Raw genomic sequence first — 22,584 nt, 5'->3', positions numbered from 1 at the left:
TCACACGTAAACGTACACAAGTGCTTCTTCAGTATGCAGACATATATTTAGAACTCGACCTGCATGTCATACCTCATCTCATTCCACCATAATTTCACCACCACCACTTGAACAACTAGTTCAATATGCACCCACGTTCGTGTCCTGATTAATTTACTTACTTCTTATCCTCCTCCTCCTCAACAAATATTTCAGAGATGTGTAATTTGACCACGCAAAACGAAAGGCATCGTCGCATGTATGTATCTCGAGCTGTGAACGAAAACGGGTTGCACAACTTTCTCCCAGAAGAGATTGCATAAAACACAAACTTACAACTTTCCCTGGGCGAATAAATGATTGTAAGTTGTTTGTTTTTAAGCGGAGTTGCGAAATATCTTAATTGCCATTCTTCACAAGTGCACATGATGACGATAAGAGTGGAACTATGGCTAAAGTGTAGTCGGGTAGGGAGTCTTTACTTGGGTACATAATTAAGTGGCGTAATTGTCACATGTCTACTTATGTATAAGCAAACATGCAAATAAGGGGACAGCCGTTTGTGCATCGCATCGAGACGATTTGGTTGGTTGGTTGGTACTGCAGACTGAATGAATGAAAACAGCAGCGTTACATAACGAACGGAAAAGTGAGAATTGGGATGGATTGGCAAAGTATGCCTTTTGGAGGCTGCTGACCGTTGCTGTTGGCAGTGGACTTACCATTCTGAGTGATCTCAGAGCGGTAGGAGCGACGATTGTGGTTCGAAGATCGAGAGGTACTGTTGACGTGTTGGAGGACGAGGCAGGCGGAGGTGGAAGAGAGGGCACGTTTCTGGCGCAGAGCCTCCCGGAAGATCTTGGAGTACATCACTATCATCACGATCGCCGGGATCCAGAATGAGATCGAACTCGACACCACCGCGTACACTGCAAAAATACATAAAAAATACTCAATTATTACAGAGCATGTAATTCCTGGTGATTTGGGGCAATAATTATTACCCCCCGTGATGAGTATGTCATAATTTAAGTATTCTAGTTCATTGTTGTAGACCCATTATTGTGTGGAGCACGAGTAACAACTAGTAATTGACACAGTTGGCCTCAAGGACAAGAGTGGTGGCCACAAAAGCGACAATAATTTCTTCTTCCAAGAGCATTAACGATATTTTATCTGCGGTCGTCTTCTCGGAAATATGTTCTCGCTCGTGCATACGTCGGCAGGGAGCCATTCCTCATTTCCTATCAGTTTTGGACTTACTTTGGGGTGAAAGTATGACACACATAAACCCTGCGGACTAATAACTAGCACCGTCTCTCTCTCGCTCTCTATAACGTGACAATAAGCCCAGCGGGAGGTGGACCAATGGAAGAAGAACACTCATTTGTTTCCTCTTTATTATGACCCACCGCCAGCCCGACTGCTTCCCCCAACAATGGCGATCGGCTAAACGGAATGCAATCAACCCAGTGGAGAAATATTAAAGAGCGTCTCCACCACCACGACGGATGAGGCACTCCCGCAGTTGTCATTAATTGCTCAATAAAACCCCAAAACTTGCAATTAATCTTGCCCACTTTATCGTCTGCTCGTCATTCGAGTTTACTCATTTTCTCCGGAATGATCACCAAGCTCGTTTCTCGGAATCAAATGCCTCCCATTTCCCAGTACACCTCAACCTTGTCTGTCTCCACTTGTGCAATTAATGCAAGTGGAGAAAGTTAAGCCTGCTCAGCCAAATTATTTTTCTTATCGCCACCAAAAACTAATACTCGCGTCGTGAAATGAAACAAAATTCGTGGAATGAGATCGACAGCGTCGTAATATGTAGCAGCAGAAACAGCAGCAGAAACAGGAGGAGAGGAGGCGGAGGGGTGGTTGTGGTTGGTGTCTCCGCAGCAGCAGCAGCATCGCAATGTGTCCTCGTCGTGTCGTCTCTTGTTGATCATTAATCTCTGCTAATTCGAACCCCAATAATCTCAAACCGCAGCAGCAGCAGGAGCAGCAGAGTCGTGAAAGGCGTTTGTCGGAGGAGCATGAGCCATGCCACGATAGCTGCTGCTGCCGTGTCGGGAAATTAAATGGGGACGCGTGACCAAACTGAATGTCGATGGATTACAGGCGACTCACATGCTCTACATGACAAATTCTCTCCTCCCTTCCAAATGAATGCAAACAAGGATCGCACGACCTTTACGTTTCGCCATCCCGCCGGTCTCCCTCCCTTTTCACTAATTCGCCACTCAGATTTTTAAGAATGCAGTTTGAAATTCAAATATGCTCAATTTTTAAAGTAGTACAAATCTTGTGTTAAAACCTTATCGTCGTTATTTGCAATATTTTGTGCTTAAAACAATTTAAATCTTTTCTAAAGATAGGGTTTTTTGTCCTATTCGACAAATATGTATTATTTTTTCTGTCCACGCTGTTGGATGGGATTTGAAACTGGTGGGAATAAAATAAAATTCGTTGATCATGCATTTCGAGGAGGATGAAAACACAGTTGTTGAGAAAATAAGTGAAAACGCAACGTTGTCGTATGTACTTTGGGCAGACTGCTTTCACCCACTCATCCACTTCACTCCCCCCTTTTCCATTTCCTCCTCAAATTTACTACGAAAACCAGAGAGAGCAGATTGTTGTGAATGTGTGTAGATGTTCGTATTTACATCCGCAGATCGAGTCCTTGTTGTTCCTCTCACCCGTCAACCACAGACGACTGTATAAATCCCAGATGAAAAAGAATCTGCTCCGAATCAAAGAAATGTTTCTCTTTCACAAAGAATAAAAAAAACCTTGATTGTGGAGAGACCAATACTTTCTCCTCGCTCGCTTTTCAAGGTTGAATTATCATCGGGGCTCAAAATAGGACGTCCAAACCCGGAAAATCAGAAGCACATATAGTTTTCAAAATACAATTATCCCATCGACAACTTTCTCCGCGACACTGCTCCTCGTTCCGATTTGTCCCTCCACCAAGCTCGGCACACAAACACACCTCAAACCACCCACCCGTTTCTCATACGAAGCGTGAGCACACAAATAGACGTGCATTTAAAAAAGAAGGCGACGAGGAAGCTGAATCCTAAATTAGGACCCAAGATTACAGCCAGCCCACCACCACCACTTCTCATGCGACATGAACATAGATTCTACATATGAATGTGCTGATGGCGAAACTTTCCAAGGTCGCGTCCTCCTCCTCCTCCTCCTCGCAGCACAAAGGAAGGAGAGGAATGATTTAGATAAGGACGGGAGGAAGAAGAAGTTGCGTAAGAAGAGGAGCAGAAATCGAGCCAGAGAAAGAGCACCTGTGCCACGGCCTGATTTATTATCACCAATTCACCACCACCACCATCACCATGCCTGCCGTACAATGGCCATCTCGAGAACCTGCTCTCCTCACAATTTAATACGCTCCTCCAATGATAATGTTATTAATAATTGTCTCGACCTTGTCATATTATTTATCTGGGTCCCCAAAACTTTTCCTCCTCGTCCTCCCAGCACACAAAGTATCAAGTGGAGTGGAATGTGATGGCGTCAGGCGCGGTCGGCCTGGCTCTCTGGCTGAGTGCTGCCACCCTCACCCACGAGCACCAGCCCAACCGGGAGATCTGACCTACAACCTTTCACACAAAGATCACATGCAAACAAGGTCTGCATCGCCACCATTTCCATAAAACTCATCGAGGACCTTATCCAAATTTGCTGCTGCTCCCCTTCAGCGCCCACACAATACTTTCCACGCCACTTGAGAGGACAACCTTCAGACTCAATCTCCACGCCAAAAAATGAGAGCCTTATTCCAATCCTCGAACCAATAATAATTGGATCCATTAAATTACCCTCCACGCAACTCTACAAGGGTTGAACAAAAACCTGAGAACACAACCAACCTCACAAGTGCGCTTATTATTTTCTGTACTCTTGTTAAGACAAGGAGACTCTACGTATGTACGAGGTGAAAGAGTGAAGTGAGTGGTGCTCGTGCATATCTCCCTCCACTCGATCCACCAGCATTTCATCGTTCCGTCCGTGTAGTAAAATGAGAAAGTAAATAAATCTTTCCATTCTCCTGTCACTCGTCGACTTTTTCTCCTCGCCAAGTGAATCGCATCCCTCATTTCACCCAAATAATTGCAATAATTGGCGAAAATACTTTCTCTCTTGGATAAATATTATCATTTCTCGAAAAATGCCTCGTTCCACCACGAGCTCGAAACGGGGATCGTGAGAGAAAGGATGCGAGGAGGAGAATGGGTGAGGTCTGAGTGAACATTATTAATTAATTATTAGAGAGAAGAGGCCGGGAGATGAAGGAGGAGAGCACTTGTTTATTTATTTCCACGACTCCACTTCATCATGATGATCAGGAAGCAGGCTTTGAATTCCTCCAGGACTGGACCCTGCCTGCCTGCCTGCCTGCATATGCAGATTCGTCACACAATTTCCCTTTCCCTCTCCACCCAACTGGCATAATTTCACAGTGAGAAGCAAACTTCAAACAAATCGAGAACAACTTTATCTGAACCAATGTTCTCCCAGTTCTGGAAATGCTCGCTTGATCATTAAATCAAAGAGGAGAGAATTGCAGAGAGAGACCAATCATCGAAGGCCGATTTGCTACCCACCAAATACCACACTGCATGGGCGACGTTTGATGGTCTGATTATGATCGTGTGTCAGGGAATATTTGAGTACACTTGGTTGAGAATTGAAATGCATGTTAGGTGACAATATGCGGTGGAACAGTTTAGAAATTCATTGCCATTCCGTCTACGACGCAGTTGGAAGTTTGCATGTCGTTCATGACACTTGTACAGTGGAGCATGTACAGATAATCCAACAAAAGAGGCTTAAAGCAACTCCTCAAAATTCCCAAAGTTGACTTAATCAAGTTGATTTGGAAAAGTTGCTGGGCTTCCCGACAATAATTAATAACAAACTTTGCAAGTCAAATAAACTTTCCATGTTTTATCATTTACAGGAGCATACGTAGTTATGTATGTGTGTGCATATGGCACAAATTGTGCATTGCGTAATAAGTATAAGACTTGAAATTTCATAATTTCCAAGAATCTTCGTTCGCATTGAGAGAGGTTGTCATACATGCAATAATATTTGAGACATTTGGCCAGAGAATGGCAATAATCTAACCAATAGGCTGATTTGGCAGTATGTGAGCTTGCTTGCTTAGTACCTGCGTGAGAGCAATCTCGTCCTATTTTTACCTCGAAATTAAAATCTTGAGTCAACATGATTGCACTGCTAAGACCTTCTCCTTGACTCGGATGAGTACATGCAACCAACTGTCTGCCATCCGATTCTGCGAATGAATAAGTAAAGCTCGGGATTGGGAGGATTGCATTTTTTGTAGCCGCTCATTGCGACTGAAGGAAGGCAGGTTAGTTCAGCATGAGGAGTTCCGAGGAGCCGTGTGTAGTAAGTAGGAAAGTGATTGAGTGGTGTCACAGGACGGGACAGGATTGCCGCCCCGTCAATAAAAGAAATGCGGAGAAAACAGAGGAGCCCTATTTTTGGAGAGAGAATGAATGCGAAGCCCGTTATGCAGCAGTCTATCTGGGTCTTATTTGGGTATAAATAGTAAATGAACATTTGCAAGGCCGTCCTCCGTTAGTTGCCATTCTCCTCTGTTCTCTCCACCCAAGGAGCAGTTGGTGTGTTCCTCGGCTTCATTCCCACCCGGTAAATGTCTTGTGCAATGTTTGGTAACTGAAACCCCACCAATAATCCATACGCCATGCTTTCTCCAACCCCGTCAATACACGGGTGGGATAATATTGCGTGCCAAAAGAAAGGATGCGGTGGCTTGCTCGCTTTTGTTTCTCCATGAATGTTGATAATCTAAAACCCGTTTTGTTTCACCTGCAGAAACGAAGGGCTATTTGGGTTTCATCAGATAAGCACATGCACAACCTTGGCGCATAAAATCCATAACATCACATCACCCACATTCCTCCAGGACGACCACTACCACCACCACCCACCACATGGCAGCAAACAATAACAGCAGGCCAAGCTGAGGAGAGAATGAGCGAGACAGATAACGAGTGGACGGAGGCGAATGGAGAATAATGGGCCTTCCTTCGTGCCACCAAGTAACAAAATGAAATGATAAGTGGCAGATTAAAAGTGAGTCTGCCCAGCCAAGTCGATGCTGCTGCTGCTGCTGCCACTGATACGGACTCGCTGCTGCGGAGTAATGTGTGTGGGTGGGTGTGTCCCTTCATCAGCGTGGAGAAAGCGGAGAAAGCAGCTGGAATGGAAGGTGAAAGCTGGCAGGATGAATGAACAGAGTGCTCAGGAGCCGTGTCATGATTTACAGCCGGCAACCAAACCGACAACGAGAGGAACGGCTACCCAAGCAAAACAGCATTTTGTTCCTTTTGGCAATAATGTAATCGCGATAATCGTTCTGCTTATGGTTCTGCTGATGCTCCTGCAGTTTGCTCATTCACAGCCAACAGAGACAAGGACACACTTTCTTTCTCCTCTCATCCTCATTCACATGGCGGCTAATCCAGTTACGCAATGAAAGGAGAAACGTCAATGTCGCACTTTTCTCCCGAATTTCTTTCTATTATCGCCACCTCTGCACAACATGAATTAGAGGAATTTCATGTTTTGATGTTATGCAATCCTCGTTCTCTGCGTGTCATCATTTCTTCCCTCCCAGCCGACCAGCCGTGTGCTTATTGGCTGCTGCTGCTGCAATTGACGGATTACACGAGCGAGTAGGCGAACCAATTAATACATGAATTTCGTTTGAACTGCTTCTTTCCGAAGCTATGGGTGTAGGACGCCGATCAATTCCCTGGCTCTCACTCCTCGATAATTGCATTTCTCCGACCGGAGCCCAGCAGAGAGGAGTTGTATTATTCCCATTAAATTTTAATCCGGTGTGTGGAATCCTCCCCCATAAATGGGAGCGGGTGAAGGAGAGAGTTGAATAAATTATGCGGTTGCTACACTCTTTCTAAACCATCCGTCTCCTCCTTCTTCCAGGTGGGTGGTTGGGCCTTTCCCCACGTAAATAGCACTCCCTGTATGCGGACCGAGTAGTTATGCAGCCTGGGCGGATAATGGAGCCGCCTAAAACCTGTGGCTGGCTTGGGAGGAGAAGATCCTCATTTAATCCTTTAAGTTATGTGATCCCCTGATTTATTCCGGATTATAACAAACGCCCTGCCTCCCTGGCTCTGATTCCCGCTTAAAAATAGACCCCAGAACGAGTGCACAGTATTCACAATCTCTCTCGAAATCACAACAACCCCAGTCTCCCATTCTTGGAATCCATTATTGCTGGTCTGTGGAGAAAGTAAACACGTGTCAATGCTTTTAAGGCCAGCATTTCTAGACGGATGGGCAGTTCAAGGTCTTCGTCCGCAATACCAAGGAGAAATTATGGGCTTAAATGTTCCCATGTTGCGCTGCTGCTGCTGGTGGTGGTGATGGAGCATGGTGGGTTTGTTTGCTCTCCGACATTTAAATCACCTCATCTCCTCCACCAACATCGCCACACTGATGCTAAAATCCTTTTCATTTCATGCATAAGTTAGTCGTCACTCGATCCACTCCACTCTCGAAATTGGAACCATTTCCCAATTTCATCCATCACCAAGCCGGGCAGGGTGCAGAGCATGGCAGAACTTCCGCCCGGAGAAAGTGTAAGCCCAATACCGCAAATATTTCAATACGCAAACAATTAAATTTTAGCCAGTGATCACCAACACATCACGTCCAAACCTGCCTCCCCAACTTCCACGCTCCCACCAGAGGACGGAAATTGAAGGCCAGGCTTCGAATTGCACTGGAGTTCCAGGAATCATGCATGCCTCGTCCCGCAGCGGATATGGAAAGGTATTAAGTTGCTGATGTGCCAGCGCAGTTTCTAGCTCTCTCTCCTACTCCTACATGGAGCTTCAGCAGAGAGAGACGCCGTAATTCTTGTCTGCAACTTTTAATGAAATTCCGAAGCGATTGAGTTGAAACAGTAGTTGGGCCGACTTGGCTGGGGATGAACATTTATTGTGATTGTATAGAGAAACTTTGCTCGTTTATCCAGCAGGCAGCGAATGAGAGAGAGGCAATGGAAATCCGATCCGAGTCGTGTCACTTCAACTCTGCCTCATGTTGCACGTTTCCCTACAAAGTAGCATCTCGCTCTCTTATCTCCTCCTCCGCCTCCAATGCTCCAAGTCGAGCAAGCGAATATTTCGTTGAAGGATCATTTTACATCGGAACAACAACCCCATGCACGAGAAACACCAGCGTCTACGCCTGCCCCTCCTGGGGAGTGTGGAGGCGATGGAGAAAGCCATTCGCGACAAGAATGAGTGGTGGTGGCGATGTTGGCGGAGAAAGTATGACCAGGAGGAGAGCGAAGTGGGAGCAAATCCGTTTATTTTATGGAGTGTGCAAAAGAAAGAGTACTCATAGCGGGAGGAGGAGGACTGGTTCAAAAGCTGTCAAATTCATGCACTTTCTCCCGTGGTGGATAAGGAGAAAGCAAGCCAACAGGAGCGTAAGATTAATCGCCACTTCCTTCCAAACACCACCAGCTCACCATTCTTTTCCCCTTTCTCTCCCCATGAATAACTTATATGCAGACGGAGAGAGTCAGTTCAGGGACGAGGATAAATAACTCGGCACCGATTAACTAACTGCCTCTGCTCCTCCGCTACCACCACCACCATCAATACTCATCGATGATTAGGTGGTGCAGGTCATAATACTTGTGCAAAGACATACTTTCACTCTCTTCCTCCCCATGGTCACGTCCGCCGTCCTCGGGTGGGTGGTGGTGGTGGTGTACGCCACTGCTGCCACTACCACACCGAGATGGAGAGATTAGCTACCCCTGTCCCATTAATTTCCGCTCCGAGTCTGCCAACTCTCGACTACCGCTAACCAACAACTGCTTGATAAGGCAGAATGATGACTCGACTAGTCTCCCAAACACAACAGCCTCCATCCCATTATCAACTCACAAATGAGTGAATGACTGACTGACAAGACAAGGAACCATCCTCCTCCACAACACACTTTCTCATCCTTCTTTTCTGTCTCCTTCTGGCTGGAATGTGTTCTTGGCAGCCCAGAGAAAGTTGCAAACATGAAAATGCAAAAAAAAACTCGCAAATAAGACGACGCCAAGTTCGACTAAGGCAGCACAAATAAGCACAAATAACCACAAAGGAGCAGTGGGAGTAGCATCGAGGATGGATGGATATTGCAGGTTTTTGGTAATGGGAGATAAAAATTAATGTTTATGGCTGAATGCTGGTGGTGGTGGTGGAGGTGAATGAGATCTCGAAATAGATCTCATTTTCAACAATGCCTGTTCTAGCGCTGGCGAGACTGCGCAGTGGAATTTTCACCTGGTGGACGGATAAGAACATAAACGGAGAGATGGAATGTGAGGGGTGGGTTGTACGTACCGGTATTTGGAACGAAATCACATAGCTCAGGATTCTTCCTCCGTAGCTCGAGGTACTCCTCCGTGGTGTAAATTCCCAGGAAGATTGGTGTGAATGACAAGAACGACGGCAGGATCCAAATTGAACCTGGAATTGAGCAGAAAGAGAAAAAGAATGAAACCAAATTACATTACTTTCTCATCCATAGTGCAAACATTGTTTACTCTCCAACCCAACCAAGATGGAGACCGGGAGGAGGAGGAGATGCACAACGACATAAAGCGCTGCACATGCCGCCCTGCCACCTTAATTCGACGTGCATAACCATAAAATCTAGACGCCGTTTGACTCTCACCTCCTCGGCACAAATTAAACCCGACTTTCTCTCTCTTTCTCTCTCTTCTTCTCTCTCCAGAAATCTATCCAGCCAGGAGAGGAAGAAGTGGAGGCGGAGGATTAAGACAGGTTGACATTGGCACTTTGTTTCACAGGTGAAAGTCCTCTCATAATAATATTATCCAATTCGTAGAGAAATAAAAAATACACATTTTTTCATTGGGACAACAAAATGATGCGGCTCACATGCACTTTCTCAGACCCTGCTCCTCCTCCTCCCACCTCGCCCAACGCTTTTCTATACATATGGGGCTCTGTCGTATATCGGATGTGGATGGGATTTGCATGACTGGCTGGGGCTGGAGAGGACAAAGTGAAAGTGGGTGACATGTTGTGATTTCTTTCTGTGGCAGATGCCATTCTTTCCCTCTTCTGCTCCAGTGAAAGTCAGGCCGTTTTCTTTTCCGAGTCAGGTAGGCGGATATTCGTGGTGGTGGTGGGGCACACAATACTTTTATTCTATTCCTCTCTCTTTAAACTCATCGCCTACGATGTACTTTCATCCCATTCATACATGTTTTCATCCCCGACTTGTCAATTCTCACCCATCCGAGTGATTCCTCACATATTGCGTAAAAGAGATGTGGACGTGCCTACCCGAGGTGGGAATCTCCTCCCTGCCAAGAATACACACGGAGAGAAAGCAAAATCTAAACCGACCAACTCATGCAAACGGAGACAAGTAGCGAGAAGAAGAATCCAATCCAAGAAAGCAAACCTGGACCAACAGCCTCTCAACTTTTAACCTCAACTTTTTCACAACATGAGTTTGAGAGAAAGTTTGAAAATTTTAATGTACCACATTCCCACCAGCCAAATACATACGTAGGATGAGATATGCATATCTCATCCTTTCTTAGACGTATATCCCAAGTATGTGCCGTGCATGTGGACTAGCTTAACTTTGCATGAGTGATTGAGCAGGGAAGGGGGAGACGCTACATGTGGGGAGGAAGATGGATAATGTGGCTTGACTGGTGGCATGGCTTTCTCTTCCATTCCACCAAACACACGTCCATTATTTTGGGTGAAAGCCATTAAATGGAATTTTTAACTTTATTTCATTCAACCATGCCATCATCACTCCTTCCTTTCTTCCTTCCCCCAAGAAAGACACAGACACAACACTCTCAACAAAACCTCGACACGCCTGACACAGTTTTTGAGCTATTCATAGCCACATGCACATATGCAAACTCGCGAAAAGATGAATCTCATCTCTGCATTGGTTTCTGGGGGAGAAGTGAAAGTCGCAACAGAAGCCAAGAAAACCACCTAGAAAACCTTGCTACCCACGAACCACAACCGAATCAACAAAGTTATTTGGATCAAGTTCTTCCTGAGGAGGAGCGAATAATAACTCTGCTCCGATTTCCCACCAGCTTGTGGAGAAAGAGAAAGTCACGGCAGGAGGAGAAGAAGAAGGAATAGGGTAACAACTTCAATTTGCATTCGTATTCTGCACAATGGTAATAATGTTGACTGGGATTGGATGCGATATCCTATTTCTCGACATAACATCATATTAACTTAAATACACAATGACACACATTCTCCTCCGCGCTCATCCCATTCGCCTCCCTCCACAAAGCCCTGATTCAACTTTCTCCCCTTCCAACCAATCCAGTCTTGCATACAAACACGAATAAATGGATGAGCACAGGGAGGAAAAAAATGTGGAGGTGACGGCGACGATGACGACCAAGATGATGATGATGTGTCTCAGTCTCTTGAGGGAGCGAGGAAGTGTGGATCTGATTTATGTGGTGATTGGTGAGAGCGACTTCAGGTGAAACGAGTGCACACTCTTCTTCTCCCTCCGCCAAATGCCTTCTTTTTTCCCGTGTAGCCTGTGATGGAGTGAAAGTGAGACAAATCACTCCGTCACAACTTTCCGCTCTGGAGCAACAAACTGATAAATTGAGGGGCCACCTATGTCTAAACAGGACTCATTAATTTTCCCCAAATCAAATCATCACAACCACCACGGCGGCCATTGTAACTTTAAAAATTAATCAAGTTTGTGGGGAAGTTGGCAGCTATGTGGTTTGACGTAGGGACGCGTGACTCACTCCTAACCTCCACGCCTAAAGTACACGCGGAACATGGCAAGACACACAGGGAGACGATACAACATCTGTATTATGATAATATGGACTCGAGTTATGAAGCATGTCAACGCCAAGAAGGAGCGCTAGTAATCCTCAAAAGCCAACTCTCTGAGCCTCTTGAGCCAAGGAAAGCAAACAACTCCGGCGGGACTGGGAGGAAATGGATGTGCCCTCCTTCCCATACACCGCACTTCCTTTTCCCATGCACTCACTCACCCTTTGAATACCAACTCTCAACGCCACTCCACCCACGCATCCCCCTCTCCACACACACAAACATCGACCTACGCAGCCCCCCCCCCCCCCCACACCTCTCAGCCCAAACAAATGCAATTTCTTGTCAACTTTCTCTCCACACAAGTTAGTCGAGGAGTTATCGAGTCCAAAAGTTGACCCTGTAGCCTGCATTGGGCGGCGAGATATAAGTAAATACGACGGAGGACACATATTCCAACCTGTTTTCTTTCCATCTCGTATATTTCACAGGCAATGGTTGGAGTTCCCAAAAATTCGTAAGCGAGTGAGTAACTGTTTCCTGAGAAAAATAGAATGCAGCTCGCCTCGCTCGTTGTGGGAGAATGTGTGAGAGCGAGACTTTGAAAATAAACTAATTTACAAGTTGGTCGTCGTGATCATGGAGGAGAGGAGACAGTCAAGTGGGAAAGTTGTCGCTTTTCCATTTTCCATTATCTCCCTCTCTCTCAGATGCCGAGGGCTGTCCACTCAACGAGTTTTCTTCCCCTGCTGGGTGAGGATCAATCAAGGAGACCTACAGGACTGGGCTCGTCCGACGCTTATATTCATCCACTCGCACCCAAGGAAATTTCCCTCCTCCTCGGCACAATGTAACCAGAGAAAGTTTGACTCTTGGTGAAAGTCAACAAGCTGGAATTGGATTCGACACCCGCCATAATGGCTCACACACAGAGCTCCACGTCGCCTACATCCATCAAACTTTCCCAAACCTGATCATGCAAAATCCCACTCAAACTGCGCCCAGATTGGTGAAAAAACGTTCTGCATGGATCCTTAAACCCTTTAAATTTTTACACGATAATTAGAATCACGGGAATTTAATTAGATCTCCAAGAGTGGCGCGTTCTCCAATTTCGTTGGCTTGCTTTTCCTCGACGCCACTTTGCATAATACGCCTGGGCAACAAGACAGCGATAACGTTGTCGTACGTCGCGGATCTGTTGTTCGAGGAGGAGGAGCGAGGCGTTTTCAGAAACTTTCTCGCCCTCTCAACCAGGAAGAGCAACGTTCCTCGCCGAGCCCACCAGCATCACCAGCACATCTGCATGTGTACAACTTTGTCTCCTTGACTTGCTAATTTATTTATCAAGTAGATGCCAAGCCTGAGCAGCAGTGGAGTGGAGGAAGGCAGAGGTTGTGTACACAGCACTTGTTTAGTTCATCATCATCACTTAACAAGGAGGGAGAGAAAGCAGGGCAGGCTGTGCAGTAACTTAACTTGAATAAACTAAACAAAGCCGAGACGACGACGACGACGACGACGATGATGAGGACACAAATTTAGTTTCGAGTTTCAAAATCTCTTCACAAGACTCTCAACTACCGAAGAAGAAGAAGAGGGAAACCAGCCAACTTTCAAGGTGGGAAGCAATTTCAGTTTAGCCGAGCAAACTTGATTCTCATCTTATTTTCCTGCACGACGCGACAGACTTTTCGGAAGCTGGATGGGCGAAAGTGCGAGAAAGTTATATTGTAGATTTTGGCACAAATTCGATCCTCGTCTCCTAATCCGAGGTGTGTGTGAGAGAGGCGACCAGGTGGTGGTGGTGGACAGCACCAACTCATCCCCTCGGTCGGATCGGATGAGACCAGCATTTTTCCCACGACGATTCTTGCCATGAGGAGAGGAAGGCCATTGGGAGGAAGGCGATTGGGAGACATATGTCCTGGGAAAATGGGTGTGTCGCATAAGCATGTACTTAGAGCGGGGATGACATTGTTGTTCCCATGTGAAATGTCATTCCGCGTAATGATTGCCAAGAGCGGGATGAAGTTGTTGCTTCGGCGAAACTACATGTGTGTCGCATTTCCAAGGACAAAGTCGACTCAGATTTCGTTAGAGACTACTCGATCAGAGTTTGTGCCATAATATTATTGTTTGGATGACAGGAGAGCAATTCAAGTGACTAAAGTCATTTTAGTAAAGTAGGCACGGCAGGCAGGAGAGGCCCAAATTGAGGCATGCAGCCGGGGGCAGGTAGCGCGTGTGTCTGTACTTTCTCCGAGAGAACCACGTAATCCCCTCACCCATGACTTTCCTCACTTTCTCTCGCTCTCACTTTCTCTCTCTTCTGTTTTATCAAGATTTACACGAGGTTAGACAAACTTTGTAAATGACGAAATCCATGTCTTGATTTACACAAACACAAACTAACTGCTCGCCATGTAACCCCATTATCCTCATCATCAGCGTCGTCCTCACAATATTTCAGCAAAGTCAAACTTTCTCCGCCAAAAGTAAGTAGCCGCAAATTTGGGATGGAATTTAATTAATGCACGGAGACCAACCACGGCACACACTCGAGGACAGCGCGAGTGTGGAAATATATTTAGCATCGTCGTCGTGATTTGGCTAATTCAGTTTACGCAACATTTTACACAACAACTGGCAGATGGTCAAAAGTACCGAAAAATACTTTTAACTTTGTCCCACTTTGTGTGCAAGCCATTAATTAACGTGCTGCATTCCACCCAAAGGTCGTCATCGTCATGTTTATAATGTCATGAGCCATGACGACCATGGTGGACTTTTGTTGTCCTCGTCATATTGCTCACACATATGAAAGTGGGGCTCTTGTTGCGGTTAAACGAGGGAGGAGAAATTGGTGCTAGCTCACCTATCATGATGCGAACAGTCCTATGCGTCATCTTGAGTGGGTACTCCAACGGGCGGCAAATTGCTGCAAATTAAAAACAAAGCTTTGGCCATATTTCGTATTTTTCCGTTTACTTCTTTGTCATCGAAATGCATGAGACTATGCGCAATTAAAATTTCACATGCTGTATTGGAAAATACTGAGAAGATTTTAATTTTCACCAAAAAAAACCGACCAAGTAAGGAAGAGTTGGTTCTTACCATAGTAGCGATCCACCGATATACAACACAAATGGAGAATTGACGCTGCAAAGAAAAAACAAGAAGAGACGTAATAAAAATGGAGTAAAACTTGGTTCCAGCCTTCGTCCCGATCAAAAGGAGTTGAATAATTCAGCGTAATTTCTTCAAAGTTTTGAAATCCTTTGAGACGACGTACAAGTGATAGGACCACTTGTCGTAATAATAGTCCCGAAAACTCTATCCAATTAAGGAGCTAAGGAGAAGATGGGAATATGATATCCCTCTCGGAACACGGGTAAATTATTCGGGGAACTGCGAGGACCGAGCGTATGGCCACACTTACCAGTGCAAAAGTAGACATCTAACGAATTCCAAATGTCACAGAGGTACCATCCCCACAACCATTTACCTGTAATTCACAGATACAAATCATTATAAATTGCTGAGAAAAACAGAACAATTTTCCAAATAATTGCACAACTTTCTCCCAATCGCAGCATTATTACGTACGTGCACCTGAAGCACCAGACGGCTGGATTGCGTAATAATCTGTACATATGTAAATGCACCCCTAAAAAATTGATGAAGATTCATCCCCCACTTTTATGCACAATCGGAGAATGAATGTCTGGAGAGGACGTTGCCGTTCGCATCTAATTTCATGCTCACTCACTCTCACGGTTAGTCATGGATGGATTGGTGAAACCAAATAGACATCATTCATCCGTGTAAGTAAGCCTACCAATAATATCCACATAATAACCCCATGGAGCTGCTATATATAGTTATGCCGAGTTATGACGTGACTCTGCCTGCTCAGCCTTGAAGGTAATATATACCCCGTTTCCTTCATGACGAATACATGAGGCAGGCAGGCTGGCTGGCGGTGAATGACTGACTACGTAATGAATATTTCATTACGAGGAGAACAATAGTAATGGGTCCACACCACTGTACTCACTGCAACCCGTTTACCCCCACCGCTCGGCCACGAGGAAAAGAATGGGAGAGGAAATTGGGGAATTTTCTCTCCAAATTCCTCACCTCGTTGGAAAGAGAAGGAGCCCTGAATCAATGATCAACACTGGGCTCGCTTTCTCCACTTTCACTCCTGGTGAAGAGTATGACTCTCTGCTGGTCAGGTGTCAGTCAGTTCAAAATAAAAGTGGGGTGTATCCTCCTACTTACTTGCTTTATATTTGGTCTCTGCCCATGCATGCCTACCTCACCCTGTCAAGGAGCGAATGCAGCTCCACTCTCTCGGGTATGTATTTATCTAGCTATCACAATCCCGAGGGTGGGAGACAGGTGGACGGGACGGGAGCAGAGGAGCTGAATAATTAATGTCCTCTCAATCCCCAATGTCTCCAATCTCCAGTGCACAAAAGAGTTGTTGACGGCTCACTTATTTTCTCCCTAAATAGTTCTCTCTCTCTCTCTCTGAATTGTGATCAATGGACGGGGATCGATGGCTGCTCCTGAAACTGAGACCGGGTTCAAGTCTCTGGCTTTTTTATCTTGGGAACTCAAAAAGAAATGAAATGGGTTGAATCAGAGTTTGACTACGTACCTCCGTTGAGACTGAGAGCTGCGTTGAAGGACATGGCGCACAGGGCGACGAGCCTGCACAAATGACAAATTAGGAAAATGTGCTCCAACCAGTTTGTTTACATATGCATGGAAATGGGAACTTTTGCTTACATGTCTGCCATGGCTAGGGAGACGTAAAAGTAATTGGTGAGGATCCTTAGCTTCCGATGTCTCATCACGGAAACAATCTAGGCAAACATTTTATACAACGTGTGAGCATTTTGATTAGTGTCAAAACTTGTGACAATTATGTAAGACGGCTAGTTACTTACCACGAGCATGTTACCAATCACCGCAGCCACGATTATACTTATGAATATCAGTCCTTTCAGGGTTAATAGAGCCACCTGAAAATAGACAACAGAAATATTTAACAAACGGCAAAAGTGTCATCAATTCCAATAACCAATCAGTCCGTTCTACGAGGACTTAAATAGTGCCCATGCTTCTAGAGGAGAATGAAACTGCTCTGGTCTAAATGCGATAGAAATATCCCGAGACCACAACAGTACACACCACTGCCCAAGCAATTTGTATTTTCTTCCCATTCTTTACGATATGGGAGCGTCGTTGTGTTCTCCGATTCCATTTTTTTCGCTTGGTTGGAGTTTACGAGTTCCAGGAATCCATATCCTCCTCGCTTTGTGTTATTATTGTCTCCCTCAATCGACCAACAACTCGGGACAAGTAGCAAATCCTTCAAGAAATAAAATTGAATCGGAGACAGAAAAGGAAAAAGGAGCGAATGTGCGAGTGAGCAAATCCGCTCGGCCTCCGGCAAAGAAATTGGAATGCCCAATTCTACAAGTTCACCTCTTCCCCTAGAAATAAGATGCGTCTTCTTGTGTCCCATGTACATAGAAAATAAAGCGTACAGGTGGAGGACCAAATGCCCATCATCTCATCAGGACGTTGTACATACATTCACAGTTCCTGGAATTCTGCAAATGAATTCGCAGCATAAATAAAAATACGGGAGACCTTGAGTTGCTCTTTCTCCGTGTGTCCATGCCTGTCTCTGTCACTGTGTCCCAATGCATGGGTGTGCATATGTGCTGATATAGTACCCTGTGTATGTATGAGTCAGCAATAAAAAAACACATGGATTGGACGTATGTAGTGCACGTAGGCAGAAGGAATGCGAGTGTTTGTACGAGGGGCTGGCTGGCTGGTGGAAAGTCGTTGGTTTGGTCGAGTGGATTGAGGGAATGAGCAAATAAAATTAGAGCTTTTGATTGATTAGAGAAACAAAAGGGGATTTATTTATTGTGCTGATAGATCAATTGGGCGGATGGATGGAAATGGGCCAAATTGAGACCATATTTGCTCAACTAGCCTCCTTTCTCCTCCACATACGCCTTTCTCTCCCTGAATGTGTAGTTACTTTGACTGGCTCTCATCTGCCAGTCTGAACGGGGCCAGGCAGTCAGAGAGCACAATACCTGGCTACGAATGGGAGCCACATGCAGACACCCATGGGAAGACAGATAGCTGGGAGCCAGAGTACGAATTAAGGAAGGAAGGAAGCTGCTGCCTGAGCACAAAGCCACAAAACCTCTCTCTATTCAATTCCCTGCAAAACTCCCCTTTGCACAATCAACAGACCAAGATCCACAACTTTTGACATTAAGCAGACGAGAACAAAACTGACCTTCTCTGACTCGGCGTGCAAACAACGTTATCTTCACAACTCGCTCGGCTTACGTAACAAAATTAAATTCAACTGCCCCGGGCTGTGCCAAATCATTGGCGAGGATGCGAAATTAATGGCAATCAATATTCGGCAGCAGCGTTAAAATAATTTGCTTTCTGACCTTTAAAAAGTTGAAATATTTTTCTGTATCTCCTTTTTTGCTAGCCATAATTCTCCCCGAAAATTAACCACAGCTGAAGGATTGGTGTAAAAAAAAGTGTTGACGCTGCGAATGGAATTGGAATAAATGCCAACAAATAAGAGAAAGCTAGTGGAAGCCTGTAGTCTACATGAGGCTAGTTTGGTATGACTTGTGCCCATTATCATCTCCGTGCAGTGGGAGCATATCCACTCCTTAACGGAAGCAGACATGCAAGGAGAAAGTGTGCACAAATTGATATTAGCTCCATTTTTAGGAGGCAAAGGAAGCAAATCCCTTTTCCCATGTGGAAAGCAACTCTGCTTTCTCTCCAACACCAGCACACACTCGGCAACCGCAGAAGGGCCGCTCCATCCACTGCTTTCACCAGCGGAGCCGTTTCTCCTCGTCCTCTGCCACCAGTCGTGCACACCCCCAGCGCACACTGGAGATCATTAGAAGACGGAGCAGTTTAGTCGCTGTGACTCGACTGACTCTCTCTCGATCTCGCTCTGTTTTCCTCTGTGTCTCATCCCTCCGAATATTTGGCTTATTTATGCTCTTGTTTTTTTCTCAAACGACCACGGATGCGAAGCCTTTTGTGGTGGGTTTGCGGTTAAGTCTCTCCCCACGGTATATAACCTCCTCTCTCCCTCTCTCTCTCTCTCTCTCTCCCTTTGGTCACTGTCCTCCTACGCCACGTGTTTTACGGTGGGAAGACAAACTTTGTCCATTCGTAGAGTGAAACGCTGTCGTATTCGTGGATGTCAGTGAGTTGTGTGGGGAAGTGTAATGGATAGTAATGCAAGGAACTAATGTCTCCGCACGGGGCGACTCTCTCCCAAATGACAATGAGGAGCTGATAACTTTTTATGTTTTATGTTCCTCCCACATAAAGGATGAGATGAGACAGGAATGAAATGAAATGAAATCCACACACAGCAGCAGCGGCGGCGGCGGCACAGATGCAGCAGGGACAAAAAATGGGAAGAAAGTCTCCCTTGTCGTCGTCCTCGTCGTAGATAATGACATCTTCTACGGCGGAAACAGTCTGGCCAAAATGTGTCCAGTTATTGTGTCACTGGATAATAACGACGCATCCGTTGTGCTTTATCTATCATTCCCATTATTTTGTGGGACGCGGATCGTGCTGGTTGTGGAATGAATAATTCATGGCTGGCATTCCTTTGATTATTTTATTATGGACAAAATAATAGTAATAATCTACGTATTGATTTTAAATTACTCGAACGTTGTGTGTCTATATGTACTGCACAAGAAGGAGCCAATAATAGCTCGATAGGCCGAGCGTGGACTTTTTACGTAGCTATTTTTCCACTCCACGTGTCCACATCCGATTTAATTTCAAGGACAAAGGGAATAACAACATCAACAATTACTTTTGACAGAGCCTAGTAATGTACGTGGGTGGACAGCGACATGGACGGACGTAAGTATAGGATCAACTTATTGCATTATCCGCCTCGCTATTGTTGTTGTTTCAATGTTGACGTATATCAATTTCCTTAAATATGTGGATAAGTACTTATACTTATATAGCCAAACAACACGCAAACATTCTTGCGTATAGATATGTGAATCCTTCTGTTTATAGGAACAAATTTCCCGTGAAATGACGTCCAAGTCTCAATTTGAGTCAAAACAATCAAAACGAAAGAGTATAAAGAAATGGGTTGTTTTGTTTGAGCAATTAAATGAACGAATGTGAAACTAAAATACAATTACGTTGCGCAACACTAACCAACTTATGCTCCAATTCATTCAGAGATAAACAGCTTCAGCATCCGCTCCTTTGTTGCGGTCTCCATTCCTCCCAAAGCACCAATAAACTCATACAAAGCGATGCAGCCATTGCAGAGATATGTGTTTCATGCAATCAACTCCCTCTCCGCCGGAATGCCAGCTCAGAGATGGAGCGATGGGCAACAAAGAATATCCCTCTCCCAGTGAATGCGAACAAGAGTTCAATTGAATCCTGGGGAGAAAGTCAGAAAAGGAAAAGTCCCAATTAATTACGCAACCTCATCATTCCCAACACAAGTGCTGCAGCGTTTTGCTCCCTATTTTGTAACTTGTCTGCCACGAAATCCCACGCCCTCGCTGCCTCGCATTTATTCCAAAGTCTGATCAACTTGGTGCTCGAAACCATCCAACGATCATTCTTCCCCCTTCTTTTGAAACCTGAGAAAGCGAGGCCAACTGCGTTACCTGTGAATCCATATTCTTCTCCTCTCTCTCTCTCTCTACGCGTTAATTTCAACCGTCATAAATTCCATCTCCCTTTCTGTCTCCTCCAAGTTTGTGACGTTTGTCAAGTTGCAAAATTTAGGTTTCATTTAGGTGCCCATTATTATTCCCTTTTGTCAAAGTGGTGGGTAGAGTGGAGTGGAGAGTGACAGGTAGGAAAGGCCAGAAAACTAGACAGCCACATCTAAATATTATTCATTCACTACTCTTTCATTCCCTCTGACTCCCGTCGTCCCACCTTCCTCAATCCTATCCACGCTCTCCCTACGCATATATCGGCCTGGTCCTCGTCCTCCTCAATGTACGAGTGCTGGCTGGATGAATGTGAATGCGACTTTCTCCCGCATCGATCCATATTAATTAGCTGTTGGTTGGGTGGTGTTTGAGAGGACGTCTTTTTCAGCCGCTCTATTCTCGTCCCAGACCCTTCTTCCCGTGGTGGCCTTTGTGGTGGTTGGTGCTGAGCAGGTCTCGTCCAGCCTCCGCACCGGTGGGGACATCAGGACCACCACGAGAATCAAAGGACGAGCTGTGTACATAAAATGCAGCCAGTCACGCACCCACAAAGGGCGAGGAGAGAAAGGTCCACGTGTTCACCGCACACATCCACCAGAGGAGAAATCAAAGAGACTAATAACGAGCTTGTTACCAAATTCTGGGGAAGTAAATAAGTGGTACAAATTAATGTGGGCGAGGGAATTAATGAGGAGCGGAGAGCGTGGCAGTCGTCACAAGTTCCCCTTTGTTCCTTGAACTTCACTCGCTCTTCTCTGTACACAACAGCAGAATGCAAACTTGCTCGTATCCAGTTTCTCGGAGGAAATCGGACCCATTGTTCACCGCGATCACTGCACAAAAATTCAGACAAGTCGACTGACTTGTGCATGATAGCCTCATTATTGGCAAGTACTGACTCAATCTGGCTCAATCTATTGTACTCGGAAGGATAGAATAACCCTGACAGGATTTGTCGAGAGGAATGAAGGCGGATGTTTAGGCTCAAGTCCTATCCACTCAATTTCGCCAAGTATACGAGATTATGCGATGCACTAAAAGCATTTTTTCAGGAAAACACTCCATTTCCATACTGGAATTATTGGAACATGTATCCTTTTTAAGAGAGGAGGAAGGAGAGACGCGAATTTAGGACGCACTCTTAGGACTCTTAGGACTTTTTAGCCGAGCCATTCCTTATGCAGGCGCCCGTCACATCCGTCCGTTCGTCTGCCCAGATAACTCTTAATAGCTGACTATAAAATTTTGAATGGAAACACATTAATATGCATAGAATGCCAAAATTGTTGTATGAACCTATCCAAAAGGTAACTACCTATGACAGGTTCGAACTATAAGGATCATCAAATGAGGGAGCATATGGGTCGGGCTTTGGCAAGTTGGGGACGAGTTTTAAAAGGGAAAGGAATATAGGAGTGGAGGAGCGACGGGATTGCTTCATTCATGTGGATTGAAGTGACTGGTGAAGGAGGACAACAAGGACTTGAGCCCATAGCACTCTCTCCTTTCCCCTTCCACTTCATTGCAGAAAAGAAAGTTTGCTTGCTTGCCATGCAATCAAGTGAGGAGGACGCTCTGTCGTACGTACAGTTTGGTAAATATACTTCTAAGTGAGCACATGTTGTGCAGCTCCTCTTCCAGGATCGCGATAATCTGCAGAGACGGGGAAAGTGGATGCTCAAGTGCTCCTGCTAAACTTTCACTTTCTCGTCCTCTTCCTTATTCCACTTTCTCATCCCCGCTCCTTCCTCCTCTTCTTGCGCAACAAAACAAGCTCAGCCCAGCCAGCCTCTCACTCATCCAAAGTCAGGTGGACATGACGCTCCTTGTCTCCCCGATTCTGACAACTCGGC

General features: G+C 45.4%; 1 protein-coding gene across 3 annotated transcripts in view; it reads right to left on the bottom strand.

Annotated features, from left to right (window-relative positions):
- Positions 1-22,584, bottom strand: part of LOC110859210 (octopamine receptor beta-3R) — a 62,241-nt gene that overhangs the window by 18,169 nt on the left and 21,488 nt on the right. For 2 of the 3 annotated variants that reach the window (XM_035859454.1, XM_022108094.2), the window contains exons 3-10: positions 16,889-16,963; positions 16,728-16,804; positions 16,597-16,649; positions 15,370-15,435; positions 15,045-15,089; positions 14,806-14,868; positions 9,447-9,572; positions 702-908 (exon numbers count right to left, since the gene is read on the bottom strand). In XM_035859454.1, the coding sequence (XP_035715347.1) occupies positions 702-908; positions 9,447-9,572; positions 14,806-14,868; positions 15,045-15,089; positions 15,370-15,435; positions 16,597-16,649; positions 16,728-16,804; positions 16,889-16,963 (712 nt within the window). The remainder of the gene's footprint in view (positions 1-701; positions 909-9,446; positions 9,573-14,805; positions 14,869-15,044; positions 15,090-15,369; positions 15,436-16,596; positions 16,650-16,727; positions 16,805-16,888; positions 16,964-22,584) is intronic. The other variant, XM_022108095.2, reaches the window with a different exon arrangement.

Source organism: Folsomia candida, unplaced genomic scaffold (genome assembly GCF_002217175.1).
Source record: "Folsomia candida strain VU population unplaced genomic scaffold, ASM221717v1 Fcan01_Sc025, whole genome shotgun sequence".
In the NCBI taxonomy this organism is placed as follows: domain Eukaryota; kingdom Metazoa; phylum Arthropoda; class Collembola; order Entomobryomorpha; family Isotomidae; genus Folsomia; species Folsomia candida.
The sequence above is the reverse complement of the archived record's forward strand: the minus strand, read 5'-3'. Positions and strand labels throughout refer to the sequence as shown.